The following is a 24,151-nucleotide window of genomic DNA, read 5'->3' as shown; positions in this document are numbered from 1 at the left end:
GGAATAGTTCCTGAGCCGAGGGAAGGCCTGGCCGTCTTCTGCCCCCCCCCCCCCCCCCCAAATTCCAGGCAGGGTTGGCGGGAACGGCTGTGGCCTGGCTGGGGACAACAGCTGCCCCCCTGCAACAGGTGGCCTGGAGGAAAGTTTTAACAAGGCTTCAGACAGTAGGATTATCGATGCAGGGACAAGCCACATCTAATAGCTTTAGAGACACACTGATGGATCTACAAGCTCTCACGCACACATGGCCTAAATGTGCAGTCTGGCCAAAGTGAGCAGTCCAAACCCCCAGACACTCTCTGGCCAGTCTTTAGTATACCACCTAAGAAGCTTAATGTCTCCTATAATTGAAATGGGATTTCTGGCAGGATCACTGCAGTTCTGTCTCCTCTGTTCACCCTCACTCTACATCCACTGTCCCCACTGTCCCCTGACTTTGCCTTGCTGTAGTTAATGCACCAGAGTAGGCCAAGTCCATTGAATCAAAGCCAGCTACAACCATTCATCCAAATCCTGAGAGAGAACTCCTGGTTTTTAGAAAATTATTCTTGAATGTCCTTATTTAGCTGTTCCTAATATATTTATATTTAAGAATGATAATGAAGCAGTGCACCAGAACTTTATATTGTGGTTCAGGTACTGTTGGCATATATTTGAATGCTGGTCACTTCGCAGGATTATAGTTTGGGAAATCTCATCCCAAGCATGTGATTTGGGAGCTCAAGCTCTGTCATCTCTTTTGAGTTGTCCATACTTTTGATGCTCACTATATGAACTTATATTTATTATTTAATTTATTAGGATACCCTGTACTTCTGAGTACTACACTTTTGACATTGTGTTGTACACGAGCCAAGAGGTGAACGGTAATTAGATTACATTAGATGAATAAGCTTGCATTGTTGTGTACTGAATTCATATTTTGTAACAAACAGTTCAGGAGGAGGACGTGCACCAGAACACCTCTTGTCTCAGATTCTAACTTTAAGCAGCAGTTTTCATGTCAGCTTTTAGTGTCATTGCAGCTTGTTTGGAACCAAGGTGATACCAAAAAAAGTACCAGGGACCAGGCTCTAACTCTAATGGGAAAACAAAAAAAGTGGAGTGTAATCGAGCTGTACCATGCAGTGGAAATGCAGCTCTAGACTGAGGAGATAACAGAATACTGGATACCAGGTACTATCCACAACTTCTGACAATGGAAAAAAAAATAGGAGTCAAGATGAGCTCTACCATGCACTGGAAACACAACATATGTGGGACCTCAGTGTTTCCTATGGGATCTTTGTTTGTAATAAGAGGTGTCTCCTCAGCCTCCAGGGCCGTATAGAGTGGGCTCTGTGTTATCATCCAGAGACAGGCTCTGTGTCAGTCCTCATTATGATGCAGGAGTCCTCCCTATGGATCTGCCAGGGGCGAAGGTCACGGTCCTGTCCCAATCGATTCAAAGTCATGATCTCCTTTATCCCCTGATGGGCTTTGACTGTGAGGATGTGATATGATTTTACTCACTTTTATACACCGTTTATCCCCATTTAGTGCAGATGGTGAAATTTCGGGGTGATGTGATCTGTTATTGTCAGTCCTGGTAGGTCTGTTTGGTTGGGATGAGGCTTGCTGGAGCAAAATGATCATGAAATTCTGCGTCCAGCGTAGTGAAGGGGCTTGAGGTGAAAGAGGAAACTGGCTGCTCTCTGGCCTACATAGAGGTTAGGGGGCTGGACATTAGGGGGGCACAGGGGGTAAATGGGAGCTCACCTCATCCATCAGAGTGTCCTGGCCCAGATTGTCCGAGACGGCTCCTGTTGACGGCTATTGTTCCCTGACAGGCCCTGCCTCTTCATTAATGAACTCTGCCATTGATTTGTAGTCCTGGCCACTTGGCTCTGCTCGGGGCCAGAGTGGGGTGGGAGGGGTGAATCCTCACAGTTGTGTTGTCCTGCTGTCACTTTCACTCAGGGAACAGACCCAGACTTCTTCTCTGTTGGGGAAATGCTTTAACATGAACTCCTTGGAGGGTCCCAAGGGAGCTTGGGTCCGATTGCTTTTGACTCAGCCAGGACCAAACTAGATCAGTTGTATGATGCTGTAAGGAGGTTATTTTTAGGGTCAAGACGTTTTGCTCATTATCATTTTAACTCAATCCGTACTTTTCTATGTTAGGCTTGTGCTGATTGGCAATCTTTGATTATTAATACAAAATAATCTTTAGAGTAAACTCTAGGTGAAGCCCTTCTAATTTAAAAAACTGATTTCCATCTCTGTGCCATGAATCTGACACCCTGCATCTCTGTTATCCATCCAAAGACAAATTGAATCATGGATTTTGAAAATTGTGATGCCTCTAATTGTGACATGAAATAATAAGTGTTTCTTTACACCTCATGTAAATTTTTTGTCAATGCAAGGCTGATACCCTAAAGGCACAGAATAAATATATTTTACATTTCACACCTAGCCGGAGTATGCTTCTCTCTCTCTGGACGGAGACAAGGACACAGTCATCTGCGGTGTAACAGACTCTTGGCATCTGATGGTCTATTTGATTATCGGTAATAAAAGACATAATCTGCACGCATCATTTTTTGGTTATAGACTGTAAACTGTTTGTTGGTAATCTTGTTTCATTATGATGCCTCTTGTCTTCTTTCCTCTTTCAAACATCATCAGAGCCTATAATAGGATTGTGTTCACTGTTTAGTGTGAGATCATGATGTAGTGATCAAAATAAAAAAGGCCTTGCCTAGCAACGGCCCACATTTCCCATCAGGCTTAGGCCTGGTGCAGGACTTAACTGAATAGTTTAAGCTTGATGTTTTATGTTCCAAAATGCAAGTATTGTCTTTTTTGTACCTTTTTGTAATGTATGTGTCCAGAACATGGTGGTTTATGCTATGCAAGGTAGATGTTCTTGACCCTGCTGACATTTCAGCTGTAATGTATTCCACCCCCGATTCCTACCACAGCCCTGGTGTGTTGTTTAATGACAGTTGTGAGTAACCACAATTGACCGATATAAAAATAGATGTGATCATCCAATCCTACTATATGTAATAGTGTATTAATTTCAAATGTTGTGATGCTCCCAGATCCTCTCTGTCTTTTACGCAACAGAAATCTTTGATTCGCAAGAGTTGTAGCACCAAAGCCACTTTGACGTTTGAAAAGTTACTTATGCAAGTTTTATCTGCAGAGCCTCTTGGTGAAGTACTCTTGATGTTTTAGACCCTTCAGATTGTCTCTTGGTTTCATTGACACGCTGGGTTTATGTCAAATGAAACTCTTTTCAAGTCTACAGTTTCCAGCAGAGTTCAAAAGGACTTGTTTAAAATGAATCTTTTTTTGTGCGACTGAAGTGTGCTCTCAAACCCACAACACAGTCGTGCTCTCTGTAGTGTTTTGCTGCAGTGTTTTCCAGGAGAAAGCGGGTCATTTTCCCCTCTGTGTCTCTCAGGCATCATCGCACTATATAGAACTGTGTGGTAACCACTGGGCGCTTTGCCTTTGGCACTAATGCTTTGACACCATGAGGGTGACGCATTCAAAAAGAGACTCCAAGGTGAAGTCAGGAGTTTTTTTTCCACCCCAAAGTGCAACACATTTGGTCCTTATTTCCCAGCCCCGCCTTCCAGCTTGTTTTTTTTATCAGTCTCCTGCCAGTTTATAAACTTCATTAAAGACTCCCCTCAAAGTCGGAGAGACCATTTTAACAAGTTTTAAACCTGGCGCCATCAGGTCTCCACAGTCATTAAAAAAAAAAAAAAGATTAATCGTGCTTCAGGCAGTAGTGGGTCAAGCACTGAAAATCTTTACTCAAGTAAAAGTACTCTTACTCCCACTAAAATTTACTCAGGTAAAAGTAAAAATTACTATATGACACTTGACCACTTAAGTAAAAGTATAAAAGTATTTACTAAATAAACTACTCAAAGAACAAGTTATTTTGTGTTAATATATATAGCTTGTGCGTGTCAGGGATCTTCACAAGTCATTTTATGCAAGTTCAGAGCTTGGGCCAAGTTTTAGCTGCTGTGCAACAGTGATGATTCATTTAATAATGGATTAACATTGAATTAATATTTCAATAATTGTTCCAGCTCTACAAAAATGTTTGGATAGGAGCGCTCTCTGTACTCAAACTGAGTTAACTGAGTTTGTTTGAGATGCTCTTTGAATAGGGATCCATGTGCTCTCAAAATCACAAAAAAACAGGCACTCCAAGGCGCTCTCTTTTAAAATAGCCTACTGGACCTTAAAAACATAGAAACCTTCATCAGGGAGTCAAAAACAAATATGTCTTCATGCACTCTCTCCTCACTTAACCCTCCAAAGTTGAAGTAAATTTGAAACTTGTGTAGTGACAGGTTGGAGATTAGGTAAATCTAGCTGTTAGACACAAAAACAAATATTGCAACTCAAGTATTATCACCACAGCCGTCTGGGGAAACAAAAGTTGTGCCCGGGTCTCTCACCTTGTAAAATGTAAAACGGCCTGAACAACGGCTCGGCAGTTAACATGAAAGTTTGTTTTCTCTAACACTTAACTTACTGCAGTTGACGTTGTCATCCCAGTGTGATTTCTGGCAGCTGTCGATTGAGGCTCTGGTCCAAAGGTGGTCTTTGTAGTTTTCACTGAGGAGCAGTAAAGCACCAAGTGTCCCGGTGATAAAATACCAGAAGGCTTCAAGGTAGATGAGATGTTTGAATAACTTGCAGTCAGGCAGAAAGAAACTGCACAGAAACTGAACCAAAAAGTCCTATTTTCTTACCACAGAGAGAGTTTCAATATCTGCTTGAAAGTGTTTTTGCTTTATGAAACCTTTATTGATCTATAGATATTGACTCTCAGGGTTACACTAAGAAAATTAATTTAATCCAAGATTAGTTCTAATTATGGTTTAGCAACATTAGTGTTTTAAATGGCTAAATCCAGGTTTAAAATTAAGCAGAGCTCTGTTGCACCATTTGAAAACTAGTGATTTAAAGTTTAAGCAACATGTAGATTTCAGTGTTGTTGGGACGTGGTAAATATAAAAGTAAATGTTAAACTTTTGGATGCTCTGTGTTCCGTAACAAATGATTGTTCTTAAATAGCTAAAAAGTTAACAAAACATTAAATTGTTTGCTAGCTAACTAAAAAAGTGATATCTTCTCCTCCTTTGAGGAAACAACTTGTTTCCTGTTTTAAAGGGGCAATATGGCCAAATAATAGAAGATTAAAAAAAAAGATAAAAAACTTTCTTTGAGGAACTTGATTTCAAAAGCCAGACCTCCTCAAGTATAAGTTTAAGGTTAATATTTGAACACGTTTTATATGGGAGTTTTAAGTTTTGATACAACAAAATTAAATTTAACTGAGGCTTAATGAGATGTTAAAATTGAACCTTGCTTCATCTTCAGATAGTTTAAAAGTTTCCAACATAATTTAAATTTAAGCCATGATTTAATGTGGTTTAAAAGTTAATCCTTGTTGGTGTAACCCAGACTCAGTGTAAATTTTCATTACTTGTGCAGCTTTCTCAGCTTTGTGCTGCTGTGTACATGACCGTGTGTGTTTGTGTGTCTTAATGAGCTCGTGTCAGACAGTCTTATGACATAGTTAAAACGCACCCTCCCCCCTCACCTCCCCGTCCCTTTCGTTCTCTGTCCCACACTTCCACTGAACTCGCATGCTGGACTTTTCCATGCCTCCCCCGGGGCCGGCTGACTACACACATCTCAGCTGTCTGAGAGAACAGAGAAACCCTGCAACCATGGCCTGTTAGCGGTCGGCTCGATGGAACCCACTTCTATCCAAATATTGACTTTACTCACTCAGCATGGAGAAAAGTTGTGAATGAAACACTTGAAAGAGTGTTTGGATGGATTTTTTTTTACAGTGGATTTGTATTTCTGAGTCTATTGAATGGACTCAGACTTTAGTTAAGAGTCAGCCTTCAGACGACTCTAAAATATGATGATAGTAACACAAATACTTAGTACTGCAGTGAACAGCTTGAGTCGAGCACAGCTTCCTCAGGGATCTGCCTTCTCTTTGATGCCTGCAGGGTTGAACTGTATATTTGACATATGTTTTGAATGAGTCACAGCTTTTCCTCTGTGGATGTTGAGGCAGAAAGAGAGCGCCCTTCCCGTGTTTACCCTGACTGACTGTACCACATGTGGAGCTGTAGACAGCAGCTCTGTGTCTGGCCGAGAGCTGGTCAGCAGCACATGCACTGTACAGCACCAGGCGGCCGCTTTGACGCCACACCTGCAGAAAAGCTGACGTGTCTCGTTCTGTAAGGTAGCAGTCAAGACTGCCTACTAATCATGATGCTTTATTTATTTTTCTGTAGGGAAATTCTCAATGATTGCTCTCAGGTGACCTAACATAACCACTGTCAGCCATATAGAAGACAGCCCCAATTATGGGCTGTGCGTGCCTTTAAGGCCAGAGAATGTTTGAAACAAGCTGGTTTGTACGAAGTATCGTCTGACCGCAGCTATAATCACAAGTGCTTATATCTACAGTCATAGCGGAGTCAATATGCAATGAATTATGTGTGGGCAATATGGACCTAAAATAATTGTATTTTATTGTGAAATTGTATTTAATTTCATTTCTGCGCTAATAGTATTCTTGAATATATGACAAAATACTTAAAAATAGTTTTGATGTACAACTCAAAAAGCCATTCAGCCCTCATGGGACCTTTGGCTCTCCATGTACTCAACCGTATTCACCTATGTTTAAATTAAAACAGCAATTTGGCCAATAGCCAATGCCAACACCGATGTTGTTTTGTGGTTATTTATTTTGGCTTTGTTGTCATTTATTCTCACTTTTGTGCCAGGGAAAAAAAACAAAACATTTCTCTCTCACATCACACCATTGTTGTGTCCAGTCAGTGGTTTCTTCTCTGAAACAGCAGCTGTGTACGATCGCTACTGTTGTCAAAGTCTGACAGGAAATAACACACACAACATTTAGTGAGTGCAGAATTCATGCAACATAACGGATAAACACCGGCCACTGCAGGCAAAAATGAAAGTCACCTTATTTGTGGCCAATTGCAGTCGCATACATCTCTGACACAAGTTTGTTGTGTTGCCCCCTTTTGTTGTTAAAGTCCTCTTGCTCGTCTTACATATTTCTGTGGTTTATTGTGCAGCTGATCTTTTGTAACCAAACCACTTCCACGCTGCTCAAGTCGCTCCCCTTTTTGTAACTAACTCGCTGAGGACCTGGTAGCCATTTTTCTTTCACTTTCAGCTGTGGTTGTGGTTGCTGTGTGTAATGGTATGATGTTATTTTGTCAACAAGTTGGAATATGGCCATTAGCAGAATATGATATAAAAATCTTCCTATGAGCCATTAAAATAGTGAGAACTTGTGGACTATCTTTCCTTAAAGGTCTTGAGTTACTCTTGGTTTGTGCCTGCAAAAAATGATGAAAGTAGCTCTGAAGACTGAAAAAAGAGGTTAAATTGCAGCACACTTTCTCATCCCTGGACATGCTTGTCCTGTTGTTTTTTTGGAAAGCCCAAATATTGTAACTCACGCACAACCTGCACCAGTTCTGATGTCAGAAAGATGTAGGGGGACTGTGTTTAAGATGTTTGACAATCTGACAAATAATGGGAATCAACAACCGGTTCCAGAGTGTCCAGTTGGAATCGTATGCCTCCAAACTTGTCAGCATTGATAAAAGGAGCTGACATGTTTATCAGACAGTTGTGAATTGCAAAACAATGACGTCAGACTCACTTCTGTGATCAAGGAAACTTGCAATGAGGAGTCTTTTTTTCCGGTATGTTTAGACGTACATAATAAAACTGATTTATTATCGTTGATGCAGAAAATGTGTGCAGGCCTACTTTTTTCCACACAGAAAATTTCTCAGGAATCAATGACAGAATCAAAGAGTCATACTGATGAGCAGAATCGACAATGGCATTAGCAGTATTTTACCAGTCCCTATCCCTAAATCTGACAAGCACTTTGGTTGAAGAACAAGTCTTTGAGCCAAACCAGTACAGAAAGAAACTGAGCCCATATAGTCCCATATAGTACTCATCATATCATGATGTACTGCTGGTGGTCAGAGCTGTTAACTGCTTTTACTCAGGATGTCATTTGGCTTTTGGTGAAAATCTCACAGCTCATCTTTAATAAAGTGGAGTGAGGCTTAATGTCTGAAGGACGGATATTGTGAATGTACCGCTGTCAGTGGCAGTTATTGATCTCTAAATTGATCAAAGAGGAAAATGGATTAGAGAAACTGTGTCGCTGAGAGCTCTAGTTTCACTGGTTGCTGCTTTTCCAAACAGTGTGGACTGACCATACCACAGTGGTGAAATAAATATGATTAATGTGAAGTCAGGGTTCGCCCACGATTTTCACATCAAAACCATTATTTATGTTCCTACTGTGAGTGTGTGCGAGTTGTACCAGAGCTCGCTCTTTCGACACACACACTCTAGACGTTTTAGTAGTTTCCTTTGAAGAGGAGTGACGTTTGTTTGGGTTTATCATGTTTCATCTGGCACCTTCAGCCCACCACCGCCATCACTGATACTGTACCCACATATGCACCAGATAAATTGAATAATTACGTCCCAGACTGCGGCAGTCGGTATGTGGCAGATTGTTTCCTTGTATGACCGTGACAGAGGGGAGGGCTTAAAGGGTTTGGCAAGTTTAGAGGACAAGTTATGAAGAGACACCAGACACAACCCAGATGTGTGTGTGTGTGTGTGTGTGTGTGTCAGCTTTAAATAAGTGTGTGGTGATGACAATAGCAATACTACAGACGGTGAGGATTGTGTTTTGTTAAAATGGGACGTGTGTGTGTGTGTGTGTGTGTGTGCACTGTATGGTGATTGGGCCCCTGAGGAAAGCGGACAGCGTCTTTCCGAGCAGACATGCTGTCATCAGCAGATAGTTAGTCGACAGGAACAATGGGGCTGGGTCTCTGTCTTGTCTGTCAGTCACTTTAGCATGCAATCACCTAGGAATGTCTTTCTTCTTCAGACAGCGGAGTAAGGAGTTGAGAGCGCCGCGATAAAACAGGCTTGTTAGCTGCTGGACTCACTTTTCTTGTAGTCAGCAGGGTCTTGCCCTCCTCCTTCTCTCTGTCCCCCTGTTTTCATTGAACTGAGCTTTTTGTTCTGAGAAGATTAGTCTCAGTACCTCAAAGGCTTAAAATTACCTTTTGTCATTGAGGAAAACCTGATTATTATATTAATAAAGTGAATAAAAAATCAGTTATATATAATTCATACTGTAAAGATGCTTACCTCTTTCCTACACACACAGATACTTCCCTTTGTTTCTCTATCTTTGCGATGTGCATTTTTCTGTGTTTTTCATAGATCGAACAATTAATTGATTAAAATTTATCAATAATGAGTTTAATTGTTTGCTGCTGCCTTAAAGGGACAGTAGATGCCAATTGACACACCCCCAGCTTTTAGGAGTGGCAGGAGTATCGATGTAAGAAGCCAAGCAATGTGCTGCTGTGGACAAGGTCAGCAGCAAAACAAAGGCCCACCTAAAAAGATCATCTTCAGTTGAAGTGTGTGCTTTATTTAGAATATTTTCACCACTTTACCTTGCCATCAGACAGCTTTTTCAGACAGGAAGCCAAACATTGCTTTCTCCAAAGCCACCAAGGGAAGTTACAGGTCTACCACTTCCTTGACTGGGTGGTTAGTTTGTTTATTGTGTGAGTTTGGTGTTTTCTAAAGTCAGTTTGGGTTCACCAAAGTCACAGAATAATGGAAACAAACCAACAAAGCGAAGCAGTGGTAACCCAGCAGCTCCTGCGTTCTGCAAGGTAAAATAGCTTATTTCACAAATGGAGTTTGGTTGATCGAGAGAGCGATATTTGATTATTTGAAAGCAAAGTAAAGCGGTGAACATATTCTAAATGTAACATATACATCATACAACAGCTAAAGTACATTTTGTTGCTGACTCTGTCCACAGCAGTTCATTGCTTAGCTTCTGCGCTGGTCTTCCTCTCTGCTTCTCCAAACTGGAGTGAGTGCCGACTGCCAGGTAATAGACCGACTATCGATAAGTACCTCATACAACCCCACTTCAAAAAATCCAAACTATTCCTTTAAGTCATGCTGTTGCCTCACCTGTCTCACTCTGCACTTTGGTAGCGTTTCAACTGATCAATCAGTCAGACTTTATTTGTATAGCAGTTTTCATACAAATAAACAAAAGAACAGGCTACAGAGAAATGCGCTTTTGGGGGAAAACAAATTTCCCAACCTTGTTTGGTATCCAGAATTAGCTTTGCATTCCTCATGTGTTGTAACCGTATATAAAGGGACTTTCACTGTATGATGTGAACAACTCAGAAAGTGGACAATGGCTGCCCTATGAGAAGACTGGGTGACTCTCTTTTGCCAATTTCCCCTTCTTGTTTTGGTTTTAAAGACCTTGACAAATGCTGGGCCAAGCACATCAGATTCATTCGCTCTGGCTTGGATACTCAAACTTTGTGCTTACCCAGCTGAGCTTTGCCTTGTGACAGCAGCAAAATTGCTAGTTTATACAGAAACCTACTCCTACCTACACCTATTTTGGGGATCTTGTCTGCTTACGCTATTTTTTTTTTTTTTTTTGCTTTTTCTTTTTTTTCTCCTAGAGGTGGTTGTGGTAAGTGCTAAACCAACAGGAGGTGGTTATGAAGCCTGGGAGAAAGAGAGGGAGAGTCTATTCAAGATTATTTATATATTGTATAAAACATTTCCATTCTACCACCACACCAAATTACGTTCTCAAATTTAATACTTAAAACTTTATTTGCTTTAGATGTCAATATTGACTCGCCCATGAGTATTTATCAGTTACTTTTCGAAATCCGCATGAACCACTCTTCACATCAGCATAATATAGATCCAGAACACAGCAATTATTAAAGAAGAAAATGTGTCATTTTTAAAGCTGGTTTTCTTGTTGTGCCTGTCTTTGTTCCTGAAGTACACCAGGAGAAAATAATTATGAATGATGCGTCGATTGTAAACCAAATTAATCAGAGGACATGAGGCCACACTGCCGTATGACCGTATGACTGGTTGCTGACAAGCAAAACAGAGGCCAGCACAGTCCTCACTTCACATATAATGCACTGGGATACATTTCATCACATCCAACAAACCTCACGGGGAACAATAAAGAAAAAACAGCATCACCAATATGTTTTAGCTCAGCTAAAAACACAAAAACACCAGTTAGCATGTCATTAGCTACTGCGCCTGTTTGTAACTGGTACCAACAGCGTCTCCTCTGCTTCTCTCTCTCTCTCTCTCTCTCTCTCTCTCTCTCTCTGTCTCTCTCTCTGTCTTTGTGTGTGTGTGTAACAGAGGAGAAGTGAGACAAAGCACAACCGTAAATGCAGTTGAGACTCTCACACTGAAGCTGACAGTGAGCTTAAATGAAATGAATACACATAAATTAGATAAACTGCAAAATAAAATATTTAAACTGGTTAAATATTTAAATTGTTTCTTTCAGAGGGGTCTCAATGGTAGGGCAAACACTATTTATTTATTTTTTTAAATAGCTGTACTTGTGATACTGGAATTTCTCATTTCAATACAGTACCTTGAAAAATGTCAATACTCAACACCATTTTCAAAACCACGGGGGAAAATTTACTCAACATTTTATCAAAAGATAAATATAACAAGGCTTCAACATGACAACGGATATAGCAAATAAGATAAGTGAGAAGAAGAAGACAGCACTGTGGGCAAGTGAAAGGATGTGAGGCTGTGTGGGCAGTACAACAGTGTGTGTCAACTCGCTGTTGGGGTGAAGAGACAGCGTGGAAGTGCAGCTGATACCAGAGTATCAACACTGTGAAAAATTAGTTTTAAAAGCATTTCAAATATTCAGTATCGATATTCATCAGTATGTAGATATTTGACAACACTAGGCTGTACTTTCTCATTCAGAGCAACTGCTTTATTATCAGTAGAGCTGCAAAGATTAGTCGATTATTAATGGACTATTAAATTAATCGCCAACTATTGTGATAATTAATCATCTTGAGTCAGTTTTAAACAAAATATTCTCTGATTTCAGCTTCTCAAATATGAATATTTTCTGTATTCCTCTCTGACAGTAAACTAAATATCTTTGGTTTGTGGACAAAACAAGACATTTAGGAAACTCTGCTCTGAACAGTTTTAGCCATTTTCTGACATATTAGGGACCAAACAACTAATCGATGAATCAAGAAAATCAACGCATTAATTGATAACGAATAAAATTGTTAGTTGCACTACTTCTCAGGATGGAAAGGTTTTCTGTTTCCCTCTGAACATAAATTCAGACCGTATCTATCTGAACGCTCTCAACATTAATTAGGTTTACAGTATCTTCTTTCCCTCTCTATCTGTCCGTGCACACACATTAGATATTATCTATCTGGACTGTGCTCACAGAGATCAGTAACCCGACACACGTTACTCTACTATTCAGGAAATGCACGTCTATAAGTGAATGGATCGCCGTGGCAACGACCCCCATGACCCAGCAGCGTTGTGATAGTCCCTGTAGATTGGCTGGCAGCAGATGGTGCCCGATTGTAATCACAGTGATGATGATGATAGCGATGATGACGCCATGCATTAAGACGAGGATTAATTCAATTCAGTTTGTGTCTCTCCTCCTGCCCGGGCTGAAACGGTCGGTCAGCGGCGGCAGGAAGGGAGAAGAAAGCCTCTCTGGTTAGTTAGTTTACTGTGAGCGGCTATCAGGAGAGGAAAAATGCTGACATTGCAGTAGTGTCATATAAAGTGTGCTTGCGAAGCCGCTCCAGGCTCGGAGGCTGGTTCTATTGTGTGAGGATTCAGCTCTGATCCCACGCTGCTGAATCGCTACACAGCGGTGGAATTCCCCGCTCTCTATGAACAGTTTTTTGGGGGTTAAAAGTGTCTAATTTGAGAGCGGCCTTTGCTACAAACAAGAGGGCTCGCACGTACTGTTAGTGGTGGTCTGGTACTCAGAGAGGAGTCACTTTGCTCCACCCTGGAGAGCACAGCAGAGTGGAAATGTGTAAAAGTGACGAGTCTGGAGTGTGTGCATGTGTGTGTGTGCATGTGAGAGTGTGAGTGATTTAGAGCAGTGTTTTTGTTGTGTTCAGCTGGGACTGGTTTATTACCCTGCCTGTCTGTCCCCCACTTGTCGCCCCTTTCCCTCGTCAGACCACTCTGTGCAGATTGAAAGGGTCTGCTGGAGCGTGATACTGCCTCATTTGTATGTGCGCGTTTGTGTGTGTGCGTGTCTGTGAACGTGAGGGAGTCCTTGGGTCGATTGGAGCTGTGATGTCCATGTCGATGTGCGTGTAAGGCTTCGGCTGGTCAGATTGATTCACGGGCTGATTACTGACATTACGTGGAGGTCAACTAGGGGTTTAGATCTACCAACGTGTCAGTGGAGCGCTTTAGTGACTGTAACAAAGTCTTGATGGCTTTAACATTTCATTCTGTAGACTCTACTCTATTTTCTGGTTTCTTTACTCATCTACAACAGACGGCTGAATGTCTTTTGGTTGAGGACAAAACAAGATGTTTGAAAAATTAAAAAATGTCAACTTGGGCTTTTGGAAACACTGATTGACATTTTCTCAATTTTCTGACATTTTATGGACCAAAAAAACAAAATTTGACTGAGGCCTCTACCATCGTCTTCATTTTTAAACCAAAGCAGGACGCCCTCATGCTGTGTTTATTACTTTCTTTTTAAACACAACTAAGTTACGGACATGTGGTACCAACACAAAGACCCAGTGATGATGTCAACGTCCATCGTGACTGTGGACATCGTCATACGCCAGTTTGGTAGACATAGCCTAACCCTCATCTGCCGTAGCTATGGAATCAGGAACGAACTGGTACCTACTGGTACTTACTGTAGAAAAACGAGTGCCATCACATTTTCAGATTATTGACATTGACTTGGTACTGAAGCATCTGTTCTTGTGACATCCTGTCACCCCAAACCTGCTTAGAATTAGTCTGTAGTATGAAATACATCAAAGATTTGACTTACAGCTGCAAAACTTTTCATCTAATCTGGTCTAATGCAATTTTGTAGATGCAGATAACACTACGACATGCTCTGCTTTAACACAAGCCTGCTTCATATTAACATAGTTCAGTCCTTTCATACCCGGGAGCTTCCCAGAATAACTTTTTTTAAGATAAATTCTGTGCCTTTTTTGCCTGTATTTGATAGCACACCTGAAGAGTGACAGGAAAGAGAGGAAAGTGAGGGAATGACATCCAGCAAAAGGCCACTGGCTGTAATTGAACCCAGAATGCTGCAGCAACTAAGCCTTTAGTAAATGGTGTTGCTCTGCAAGGTGAGCTACTGGGCACACCAAGCTTCCCAGAGTAACACAATTTTCAACACCTGTTTGGGAAAATTGAGCTGATAAATTTTGGGCCACAGGGCTGCTTATAGTTAAGATTTTATGAGGTTAAATGGAAAGTCAGGTTACCTGAATGTAAACCAGCCAATGAGGAAGTGTTGCACAGTTGCAGTGTGTTCTGTACAAAGCCATTACATGATACTAGAGCAGAACACATAGCTGCCATCTGACTGTGTTGATGCTGCAGCATATGCACCGAAAGCTTTAGTCTCAAAGTGAACAGATTGCTATAAATCTCTTGTCCATTTGGCTTGTATTCCTCCACACAAACATTAACGCTGCTGCTGCCAGGAGCCAAGCTGAGTTGGTCACAGAGCTGCAGTGTTTCTCTTTGCCTCCTCTTTTGTCGTAATCTTGTTTTTGATGAAGTTGTGATGTTGTGTTTCAACAAGTAATAGGTAATAATTGCATGTCCAAAAATGAGAGTAGCAGTCCAAATGGTGAGTTGGAGCTATAGACTGTATTAGGACTGCACAATGGCCATATTGCGATTATTCTGGCTGAAATTGTGATATGATTACTCATTTTTACTTTACTGAAACTTGTTTGGGTCTGTACCAAGCAAACTTCATCAGCAAAATTCATCTGAAGAACAATATTTATAGTCCAGGGCATCTCTGCAGCACTACAACACTTCATTATAATGCTGTTTTCTAACACATTTTTCTTTCTTCAAAAGTTGCAATTTGGCCATATTGCAATTTTGATAATATTGTGATTAATTGTGCAGCCCTAAACTGTATATGAAACGGGTTGAAATTCTATTTAATATACTGTCGAAGGTTGAAGTGAGTTGTTTCCCCTCGTCCCCTCCTCTACAGACTCCAGGAAGCAACACAAGACGAGTGCTACATTATTTTGACAGTAACAAGTGTCCACAACTTCCACAAGATCAGGTGTTGATCAGGTGTTTATAACTGTCAGTTGTCTGTCAATGTGAAGTTTAGTCTGTTATCCTGAAGACAAAAGTCCACTGCTCTGAAAATACACACTCTAGAGTTTGAGATCAGTGACCGCCTGTCTTACCATTAACATATTGCTCACTTTATCTGTCAAAAATATCTACTTCTTTGAAAAGATTATTAATGATTTCTTCCGTCTCATAAACAGAGACTTATTCTATTGAATATGAAAGGGGCAAACAATAACAGTTACAGGCTGGAACAGAAATTTGGACAGGAGGACAGTGGCTGTAGCCTTGTTGTCAGAAAAGTGAGTATTTCAACTTTTAAAAATCTCTCACATCATGGTCATTTTAAAATTCATTACAGTAAATATATTACACATAACAGTACAGTTCATGGGTTGTGCCAAACAGACACAGCTTTGCAATTTTATTATAAATTATGAATTAAACACACACAGACAGTCTGGTGTCAAATTGATTCTGTGCACCACTCATCTGTTAAACACTGTTACATGCTTTGACTTCAGGGACTCACCCTAATTTGACCTCACAGCATCAAATATTCAATAAATTTATGAAAGTTCCAGGTCCATTTTATGGGCTCATTTTAAAATTGCTTCCTGCAATACTCAAACTGTTTTTAGCACAAAATAGATGTTTTCACTATCTCTGTTTTGCCCCAGAATCATAACAGCTCATTAATGCAGATCCACTATCAAGCGTTTTACTCTCTCACAGAGGTTCAGGCATGAGAAGAAAAGCTTTCAGTGCACTCAAGGCTTTCGCTCTGAGTACCAGGAGTATATTTAATACTCAGAGCAGAGCCCAAGGTGGTATCAGCTCTGCTAAGAAAACACGCTGAGCTCGTCTCCAGTTGCCTTTTTAAAAGATTTGTGTGTGGTTGGGGTGTAGACAGAGATAGCACTGCAGTTTGTCTTTCTCACTCTTTGTCTCTGCGTCTTATTTTGAAAATACATGCTGAATGAACAGTATGCAGACACGCGTGACCGTGTGGGGTCTGAGCTGCAGCCGAGGGAGTCTGTGTCAGCCAGACAGAGCTAATGGGATAATGGCATATGTAACAGATGAGTCATTTAACAGGAGCTGAAGGAACTGAAACCACAGCGCTGTAAGTCCTACTTTTACTCAGAAGAACAAGGAGCTTCTGGTTGGCTTCTTTTAATTTGCACAGTTCCCCTGGTGAAAGACTTCACTTTTTATTTTTAGCATGTGTTAGTTTTACTAAGAACTGCTGTCTGGAAGTTTAGTTGTGGGAAAAGTTTGTGACTTTAAAAAAAAAAAAGGAAAAATTTGATCTTCACTGTTTTTTAAATGAGTTAATTTTAGATTGTAATCACATTTTTAACATCCCTTTGTGTTAAGGTGTTTTTTCTGTTTGGCTGTGAAGTCAGGATTTTGGTGTGGATAGGACAGTATAAACAACTCAACAACATGTTTCGTGATCACTGCTGAGATCTTTGTTAAAGGTATAAAGGACGTAGAAGTCATAAAGGCACATACAGCTGCAAAAATGTAATCTACAGTAAATTCAGGTCTGTTCCAGTACATAAAAATTATGAAGCAGCCACACTAATCAACACAAGTTTGGATGGAGACTGGGGCTTGGAATATAGCTGAAATATTTATCACAACAAAATGTTTTATCTCTGTCAATAATGATAATTTTTAATGGCCTACTTTTGATGAAGACTGGGAGAAAAGTGGTTGATATTTAACCACTTTATTTTGATTTTAACCACTTTATTTTTTGAGGCACACAGGTGATAGACATGGCGAGCTCTGTGTCTGCACTCGTTTTCTTCTCCTGATTGTGACTGATTAGACCGTTTTCTCTACTTTTCCCAGCTTGTAGATCCCCACACATCTTATCTCATAAATTTTGTTACTAGATGTTTAAATGTTTGCCTCAGTCGTTAAATATATTGCCTTTGCACATTTTTATTGAATCTTAAGAAGCCTAATGTGTCATAAAAGTGTAATAATAAAAAAAGGGCTCCTCCACAATAAAACGCTGTGGTTAACCTTGCAGATGGTGATACATCTGCATTGTCCAAACAATTCTGTTCAAATGGACACTTCAACTTTGTACTACTAATGCGCATTGAAATAGAAATAGATAAAAAGGGACAGATGTGGTATGGAAGCCCAATTCTGCCAGTGAAAGAAAAAAATATGGTAAGTCATACTTCTGAGATAAAGTCCTGAGATAAAAAGTTGAAAAATAAAAAGACAAAAAGTCAAATTTATGAGGTAAAAAGATGAAATTATGAGATAAAAAGTCGAAATCATGAGGTAAAAAGTTGAATTATGATAATTATGATATAATTTCTACTTTTTATCTCATAAGTTTGACCTTTTTTATCTCCTCATTATGACTTACTGTGAGGATTTTTTTTTTCTTTCAGTGGCAGAAATGGTCTTCTATAGGTCTTCACTTGATCACACAGTTTCTTAATTAGGCCTGCTTCCACAGGATTTTTCTCCCTGTTATCTTTCCCCTCCACTGAGTCCATCCAGTGTAACCGTACACCCTGACAGTGTCCTTTGCCTCACTTCATAGGTGGCCCCTCGGAGCCACTGTGAGCCACAATTGACAGAGGAGTGCAAGAGCACGGTCTCAGTGTTCATGTCTTTTCTTTTAGCTCTGTGCTCTTCTTTTATTCTGCCCGTCCCTCGACCAGTGACACTTAATTTATCTGTCACTTTCCCTTCAAAGTCACTCATGTCTTTCTCTCTCCCTTTGTTCCTTTTGTGTGAGTGTGTCTTCTTAAGTGTGTGTGAAATACGACCCTGGGGAAAAACTAAGCGCTGAGCACTTCTTCCATTTTGCAGTAGCAAGCCGCTCATAGCTCGGTTATTAATGCAGAATAGATTTATGGATTTAATAAATTTTGTCATCACATCTGATGGTGTTGCAAAGAGGACAGTGTGGGAGTGTGTGTGTGTGTGTGTGTGTGTGTGTGTGTGTGTGTGTGTGTGTGTGTACAGTATTCATGTGTGTGTGTTTTGCAGCTGAATGGTAGCCATTGTGTGTTTTTGTTTTCAGAGGGTCCAGGGGATCTGATATGTGTCTGTCAGACGGGGACCAGAGAGGGAAAAGTGGCGCCGGCTTTGGCCCGGTTGGGCGGGCGTACTTAATAAAGCCCCTAAAAACTCATTTCCCAAAATCCCCCTCTTCCCGAGAGAGTCCGTCACTCATCACTTCTACAGTGCTGCATTGTCTCAGCTGGACTCTCACTGTTTGTTCTGGTTAGTCTGTGAGTCTGGGCTCGATACATATGAAAGTGTGTGTGACCGTGGTTATTCAAAGGTTTCTGCATGTGTGTGTGTGTGTGTGTGTGTCCTTCATGTAAGAGACCTCAGATGCTCACTGCTCTTGTCCTACAAGCTATTATACTGATAAACACACATACACGGACACACATACACAAACACAATGACTGACCAGGGAGCTCAGGTCTATTCTTAGCTTTTCCTTGAATAATTTATTACTTGCAGCCAGAGTGGAGAGGGCACAGACACACACACACACGCACAAACTGTACCCAGCACATGGAGGTATGCCTTCAAGGCATGGTCAAAAAAGAGGGAACGCCAGGTATAATTCAACTCATTACAGTCTTAAAAAAATGATGTCAGAGTTTGAACAGTGTGAGCTTTATCTCAAATAGGTCTGGCGTCCTGCTCAGTTATAGTTGGAGAATCGGTCGACTGATGACAGCTTTTTTACTGTGGGTGGGATTAAAAATGATGACTTCATCCTCATATGTTGTTAGCCAGGTACCCGACAACATTCATGAGCGATAGTGTCAAACGGTGATGAGCGTGGATGACACTGATGCAGCTGTACAGGGTGTTTTAAGGTTGATTTATGGAATTAAGAGAGTATGTTCGTGCATTAAAGGCAATTATTAGTTTCTGACTCTGGGAAAAACAGTAAAATTCCCCAAAACCGCTGTATCTCTGAACTATCTCTGTAACCAAATCACACACATTTAGGCTGTTCTATGTAACGTCCTTTTGATAACTGTTGTAATTACATAATAACAAGTGCAATGATTCAACGATTATTGATCAACTACTAAATTAATCACAAACTAATTTGATAAATTTGATCATTTCAAATGTGAAACCTTTCTGGTTTCTTTACTAATTTCTGACAGTAAATATCTTTGGGTTGTGGACAAAAACAAGACATTTGAGAAAGTCAACTTGGGTTTTGGGAAACAGATATTTTTTCACAATTTTTCATCATTTTCCAACATTTTATGAGCCAAACAACAAATTGATGAATAGAGAAAATGACTGAGAGATTAATTGAGAATGAAAATAATCAGAATAGAAAAATATTTTTCAACTGAGAAGATTGTTACAGGATTAATTGATCAATTATTCGAGGAAATAATCAACAATGAAAATAATTGTTAGTTGCAGCCATAAATGTAATGATGTTCCACTTTCATTCATGTACCCCCCCTGGGGAGGCCCACCTCCCACTTTGAAAACCTCTGAATTAAAGTAATAAATGTACACTGACTTGATAATAATGATGTCTGAACGTCTGTCTCTTTGTGTCTTTGTGTCTCTCTGTCCAGGCTCTGGATGTGGACCGCAGTGTTCTGTACAAAATGAAGAAGTCTGTCAAGTCCATCTACACGTCTGGTCTAGGTGAGTCGTCCCGTCTGTCCTTCATGTTTTCATTTCCTCATCTTTCTGCTCTCACTTTAGATGTTTTTGAGCTCTATCTTTATGATGAAACTCTTGCTCTTTTTGTTATCTTTTTATTATATATCTTTTATAATTTTCTTAATTCGTTTTTTGGGGATTTGGCTGAGGGGACTAAGCAAGCAAGTGTAAGCTCGTTCGTTTTTTTTTTTTAAATAAAGGATTAGTTCAATCAAAAAATGCACAATAGATTGAACATGAAAATAATTACATCATTTTGCATCCGTGAAACATTTGTTCCACTCCCTTTGAGGCAGAGGTTTTTTTTTGCCTGTGTGTGTTATTACCATGCTCATTGTGGCGGTGTTTGCCAGTGTTGGGTGTTCCCAGTGTCTTTTGTTTGGTCTGTCTGACTGAACCCCGCTGAGAGAGAGACACAGAGAGGAGAGAGACCTCTGAACAATGTGCTGAGCGTGTCTTTTTCAGAACAGTGTGAGCTCTGTTCAGACCAGAGGGACAGCTGTCTGATCCAGACCCCCAGAGGAACAGCTGGGGAGCACACTGTGTTTGTGTGTGGCTGCTGAGGCATGGACGTATTTTCACTTCACCTCACTGTTAGACATGCATTTACACACACACACACACACACACACACACACACACACATTATATTGTCTTTTTGTGCGTCTGCCAGACTCAGAACCTCTTTTTGACATGACATGACAAGGCTGTTACTGTGCAGTTGTGCATTTATAAGATTAACTTGTACAGTTTTCTCACGCTGCCAGAATAAACGCCCCTGCTGTGGATAAATTACCTTCATTTGCATTTTTTTGGTCAGTGTAGATAGGTACACATTGCAGGTGTTTCAGGCCGTTGAGATTTGCTTTTATCATGAACAAGATTATCTGCTGTAGGAAAAACTAGGAGGAAGCAAATCGACCTTTTTGACTTGAAGCGTGAAGCTTGTCCAGATTACTGTTCACGTTTACAGTAGAAACACTGTTTTGTTTGTGGAAATGTTGACTGAGGTCACCTTGACCTCTAGCAGCCCAGACTCTGATCTGTTTTGAATACAACCAAGATGACTCCATTAAGATCTGTGTTTGATGCTTGTGTCGACCTTTTGTCTACAGAACATGAGACAGAGACGTGTGCATGGATGTAAAATGTATGATATATTATCCAAATATAGAATGTAGTCTGCTGCTTTAGCCCATTTACTACAGATACTGTACACATAAGCTGCACTAATCAATATTTTAAATTAACATTAGATCAATGACTTCATGTAATGTGAAAGGGGGTCATTTTACAGATGAACCCACAGAGAGTTATTACTGTACTTGATCTTGCAGTTCTCTTCAGCCCTACAGAGCGTTTCAGTGTCTTTCAGCTCATTGTTTTGGTTTTGCAACTAAAAAAATATTTTTATTGCCAATAATCGATTAGTTGATTGGTCAATAAAATGTTTTAAAATGATTAAGAATGTCCATCAGGGTTTCCCAGGAACCAACATGATGTCCTCAAGTGTCTTGTTTTGACCACAGCACAAATATATTTAGTCTACTGTCACTGCAAAGTAAATAAACCAGAAAATATTCAACTTTAAGAACCTGGAATTACAGAATTTTGGCATTAAAAAATACTCAGACAGATCATTGCAGCTCTATTGAGTTCACTCTCACTCACAAACGGCTGTTTTCAGCAAAGTAAACCGTCTGTACACAACCTGTCCAGCACCAAACTCCAGAGAGACAAAGTTGACGACTAGCTGGTGAACACAGTGGAGTATTTAGCAGCTAAAGAGTCGGATACTTCTCTCAAGAGTTGGTGGAAACCAAAAACAGAGATAAAAAAGTGACTATTTGACCTGCATTCATCAGATGACTGAAAAGATGACTTTAGATTTAGTCTTATGTTGCTCTATATCTGCTGGACGTGAAAACAAGCAACTCAAGTTTGCCATCACAACTAGGGGATAAATATGTCACTGTTGTCTTTACAGGTTCTTATGCTGCTTCCACATGGTAAAAAAAACCCCAAATAATTCAGGTTTAATGCCACAGCTAACCATCACATAAACCAAGTTGCTGTTTTCATAATTTTTTTTAGTATTTTTAGCTGCAAACAGGAGCTCTATAGCACAGTCTCTTGTTTGGTCTGCAAACATTTTAAAGGTGTGTGTTTGTGTTCATCCCAGTTGGCTAAAATGGGGTGTTGCAATGGAAATCACCTTTTGTAAAAAAGATGCAGAACCTTCCAGATGAATCCAAAGATCCAACGATTTTATGGAACAGCTGGTCAGGTGGCAAAGGACAGCTGATTAATTGTTCATGACAAATGGCAAACAGGGAGTGTGGTTGTGGGTGTCACCTATAACAAAAAGATGCATTCATGCAACATGACCAGAGTTTGTAGATGGCACATACACAGGTCAAGTGTTCGTGAGATTGTGTGTGTTTGTGTGAATTCATGAACACACGGATACATGTGCTTACGTGGTCGCAGCTGTTGCAAATTTGCACTTGTTTATTCCAGGAATCCCCTGGTTTCCATTTACTTCTTTATGATGACAAATCCATCAGTGTAAGCTTAAAAAAATGTAATACATCACACATCATGTCTGCATTTATTTGGGTCAAAGCAACACAATCAGTACGAGTTAATTAACTGGGGCTTTTCAAATCAATCAGCAGTTAATGAAACTACAACACTGTACATCATGCATTAGAATATCTGTAAAAATATAAAAGAGGCACTAAATCTTGCATACACACTGGTAAGGTCTCAAGCAAATATGAGCTCCAATAGACACACTGCATCTTGATTAGGTCAGCATAAGTTTGCAAGGCCTGAGTACTTCCAAAGAAATAAAATAATTAATGAAAACTATTGGAAAATATGAAATGACTTAGGTAGGACTTAAAGGTAGAATCAGAGGGATTTATGATTATTGAAAGGGATTATTTTTATGTGAGTCCATACATTGTTTTTTTTAAGGAAATTATTGCATATTATCGTGTCTCAGATCATCCGTTGTTGCAGAAATTAAATGACAACAGACCCCGACTGCAGATACTGACATATAGGAAAGCTGTTCCAGTATCTGAAGCAAATCTTAGAGAAAAAGAGTGAAAGCAGAGAGTTTTATGAATGTTCTTCAGAGATGCTGGAAAGAAAAAAGCCTGAATAATGAGACGCACAACAGGGAGCCTCAACACTGCCTGCGTCAATACTGAGAGAATACACTCCTGACTGTCGAGCACAAACCCTGCAAGGATATTTTCGGCAATGAATTGAGGAATAGTAATGATGAGGGTGGAGAGGGTGCGGGGAGGATGGTGGTTTGGTCAGAATAGTGATGAAAAATAAACAAGATTGCAACAATTACCCCGCTGGGGAGAACCGGAGAGGCTGAGCAAGCAATGTAAGCTTGTACCAGAGAGTCAGAAAAAGATGGGAAATGAGAGTGAAAGAGGTGAGGATGAAAAATACGGGGGAAAAGCTGCATAGATGAGCAGGAGAGGCCAGTGTTGCTGCAGGCAGGGACCTGTCAGGTTGTCAGCTTGTGGGTTTTGATGAATAAACCAGCAGCAGCAGCATCTCAAACCCCCTGAAGAACCTGGAGCTGATGGAGCAGAGCTGCGAGGACAGGCCTGCCAAAGCTGCTGAACAGATAACGACTCGAGGCAGACGAGTGAATGCTGCATTCCAGCTGTTGTACCTATAGGTGGGCAGGATGGCCTGATGGAGTTGCTGAATAATGCAGCACTCGGCCCATGTTGCATCAGGAAAATGCTGAATTTGATGGCCTCTGATCTGGTCATATCCTTTGAATCGCTGCTGCACATACATACACACACTCATAACACATATTCATCTCCTGGCTGCTGCAGGTATCCAAGAAACTAAGACTTGTAATGTTGTAATGTAATTAAACTGCCTGGATGAGAGAGGAAAAGGACCCGGAGGAGACACTGAAATAAAGAGGAAGGAGACTCAAATATTCCTTTAAATGAGGAACTTGTATGAGGTGGTTCTGTCTTCCATTTGAACTTTCTTTTTGACATTCTGGAAAATGTGCTTATTGGCTTTCTGTCTGAAGAGCTATGTG

General features: G+C 40.4%; 1 protein-coding gene across 1 annotated transcript in view; it reads left to right on the top strand.

Annotated features, from left to right (window-relative positions):
- Positions 1-24,151, top strand: part of asap2a (ArfGAP with SH3 domain, ankyrin repeat and PH domain 2a) — a 79,085-nt gene that overhangs the window by 10,481 nt on the left and 44,453 nt on the right. Inside the window, exon 2 of the mRNA XM_084743241.1 lies at positions 19,965-20,037. Coding sequence (XP_084599367.1) covers positions 19,965-20,037 — 73 coding nt within the window. The remainder of the gene's footprint in view (positions 1-19,964; positions 20,038-24,151) is intronic.

The sequence above is a fragment of the Lutjanus erythropterus genome, chromosome 18 (genome assembly GCF_056507025.1).
Source record: "Lutjanus erythropterus isolate fLutEry1 chromosome 18, fLutEry1.hap2, whole genome shotgun sequence".
Lineage (NCBI taxonomy): Eukaryota > Metazoa > Chordata > Actinopteri > Lutjaniformes > Lutjanidae > Lutjanus > Lutjanus erythropterus.
Note: the sequence above shows the minus strand (reverse complement) of the source record. Positions and strands in the feature narration are given on the sequence as shown.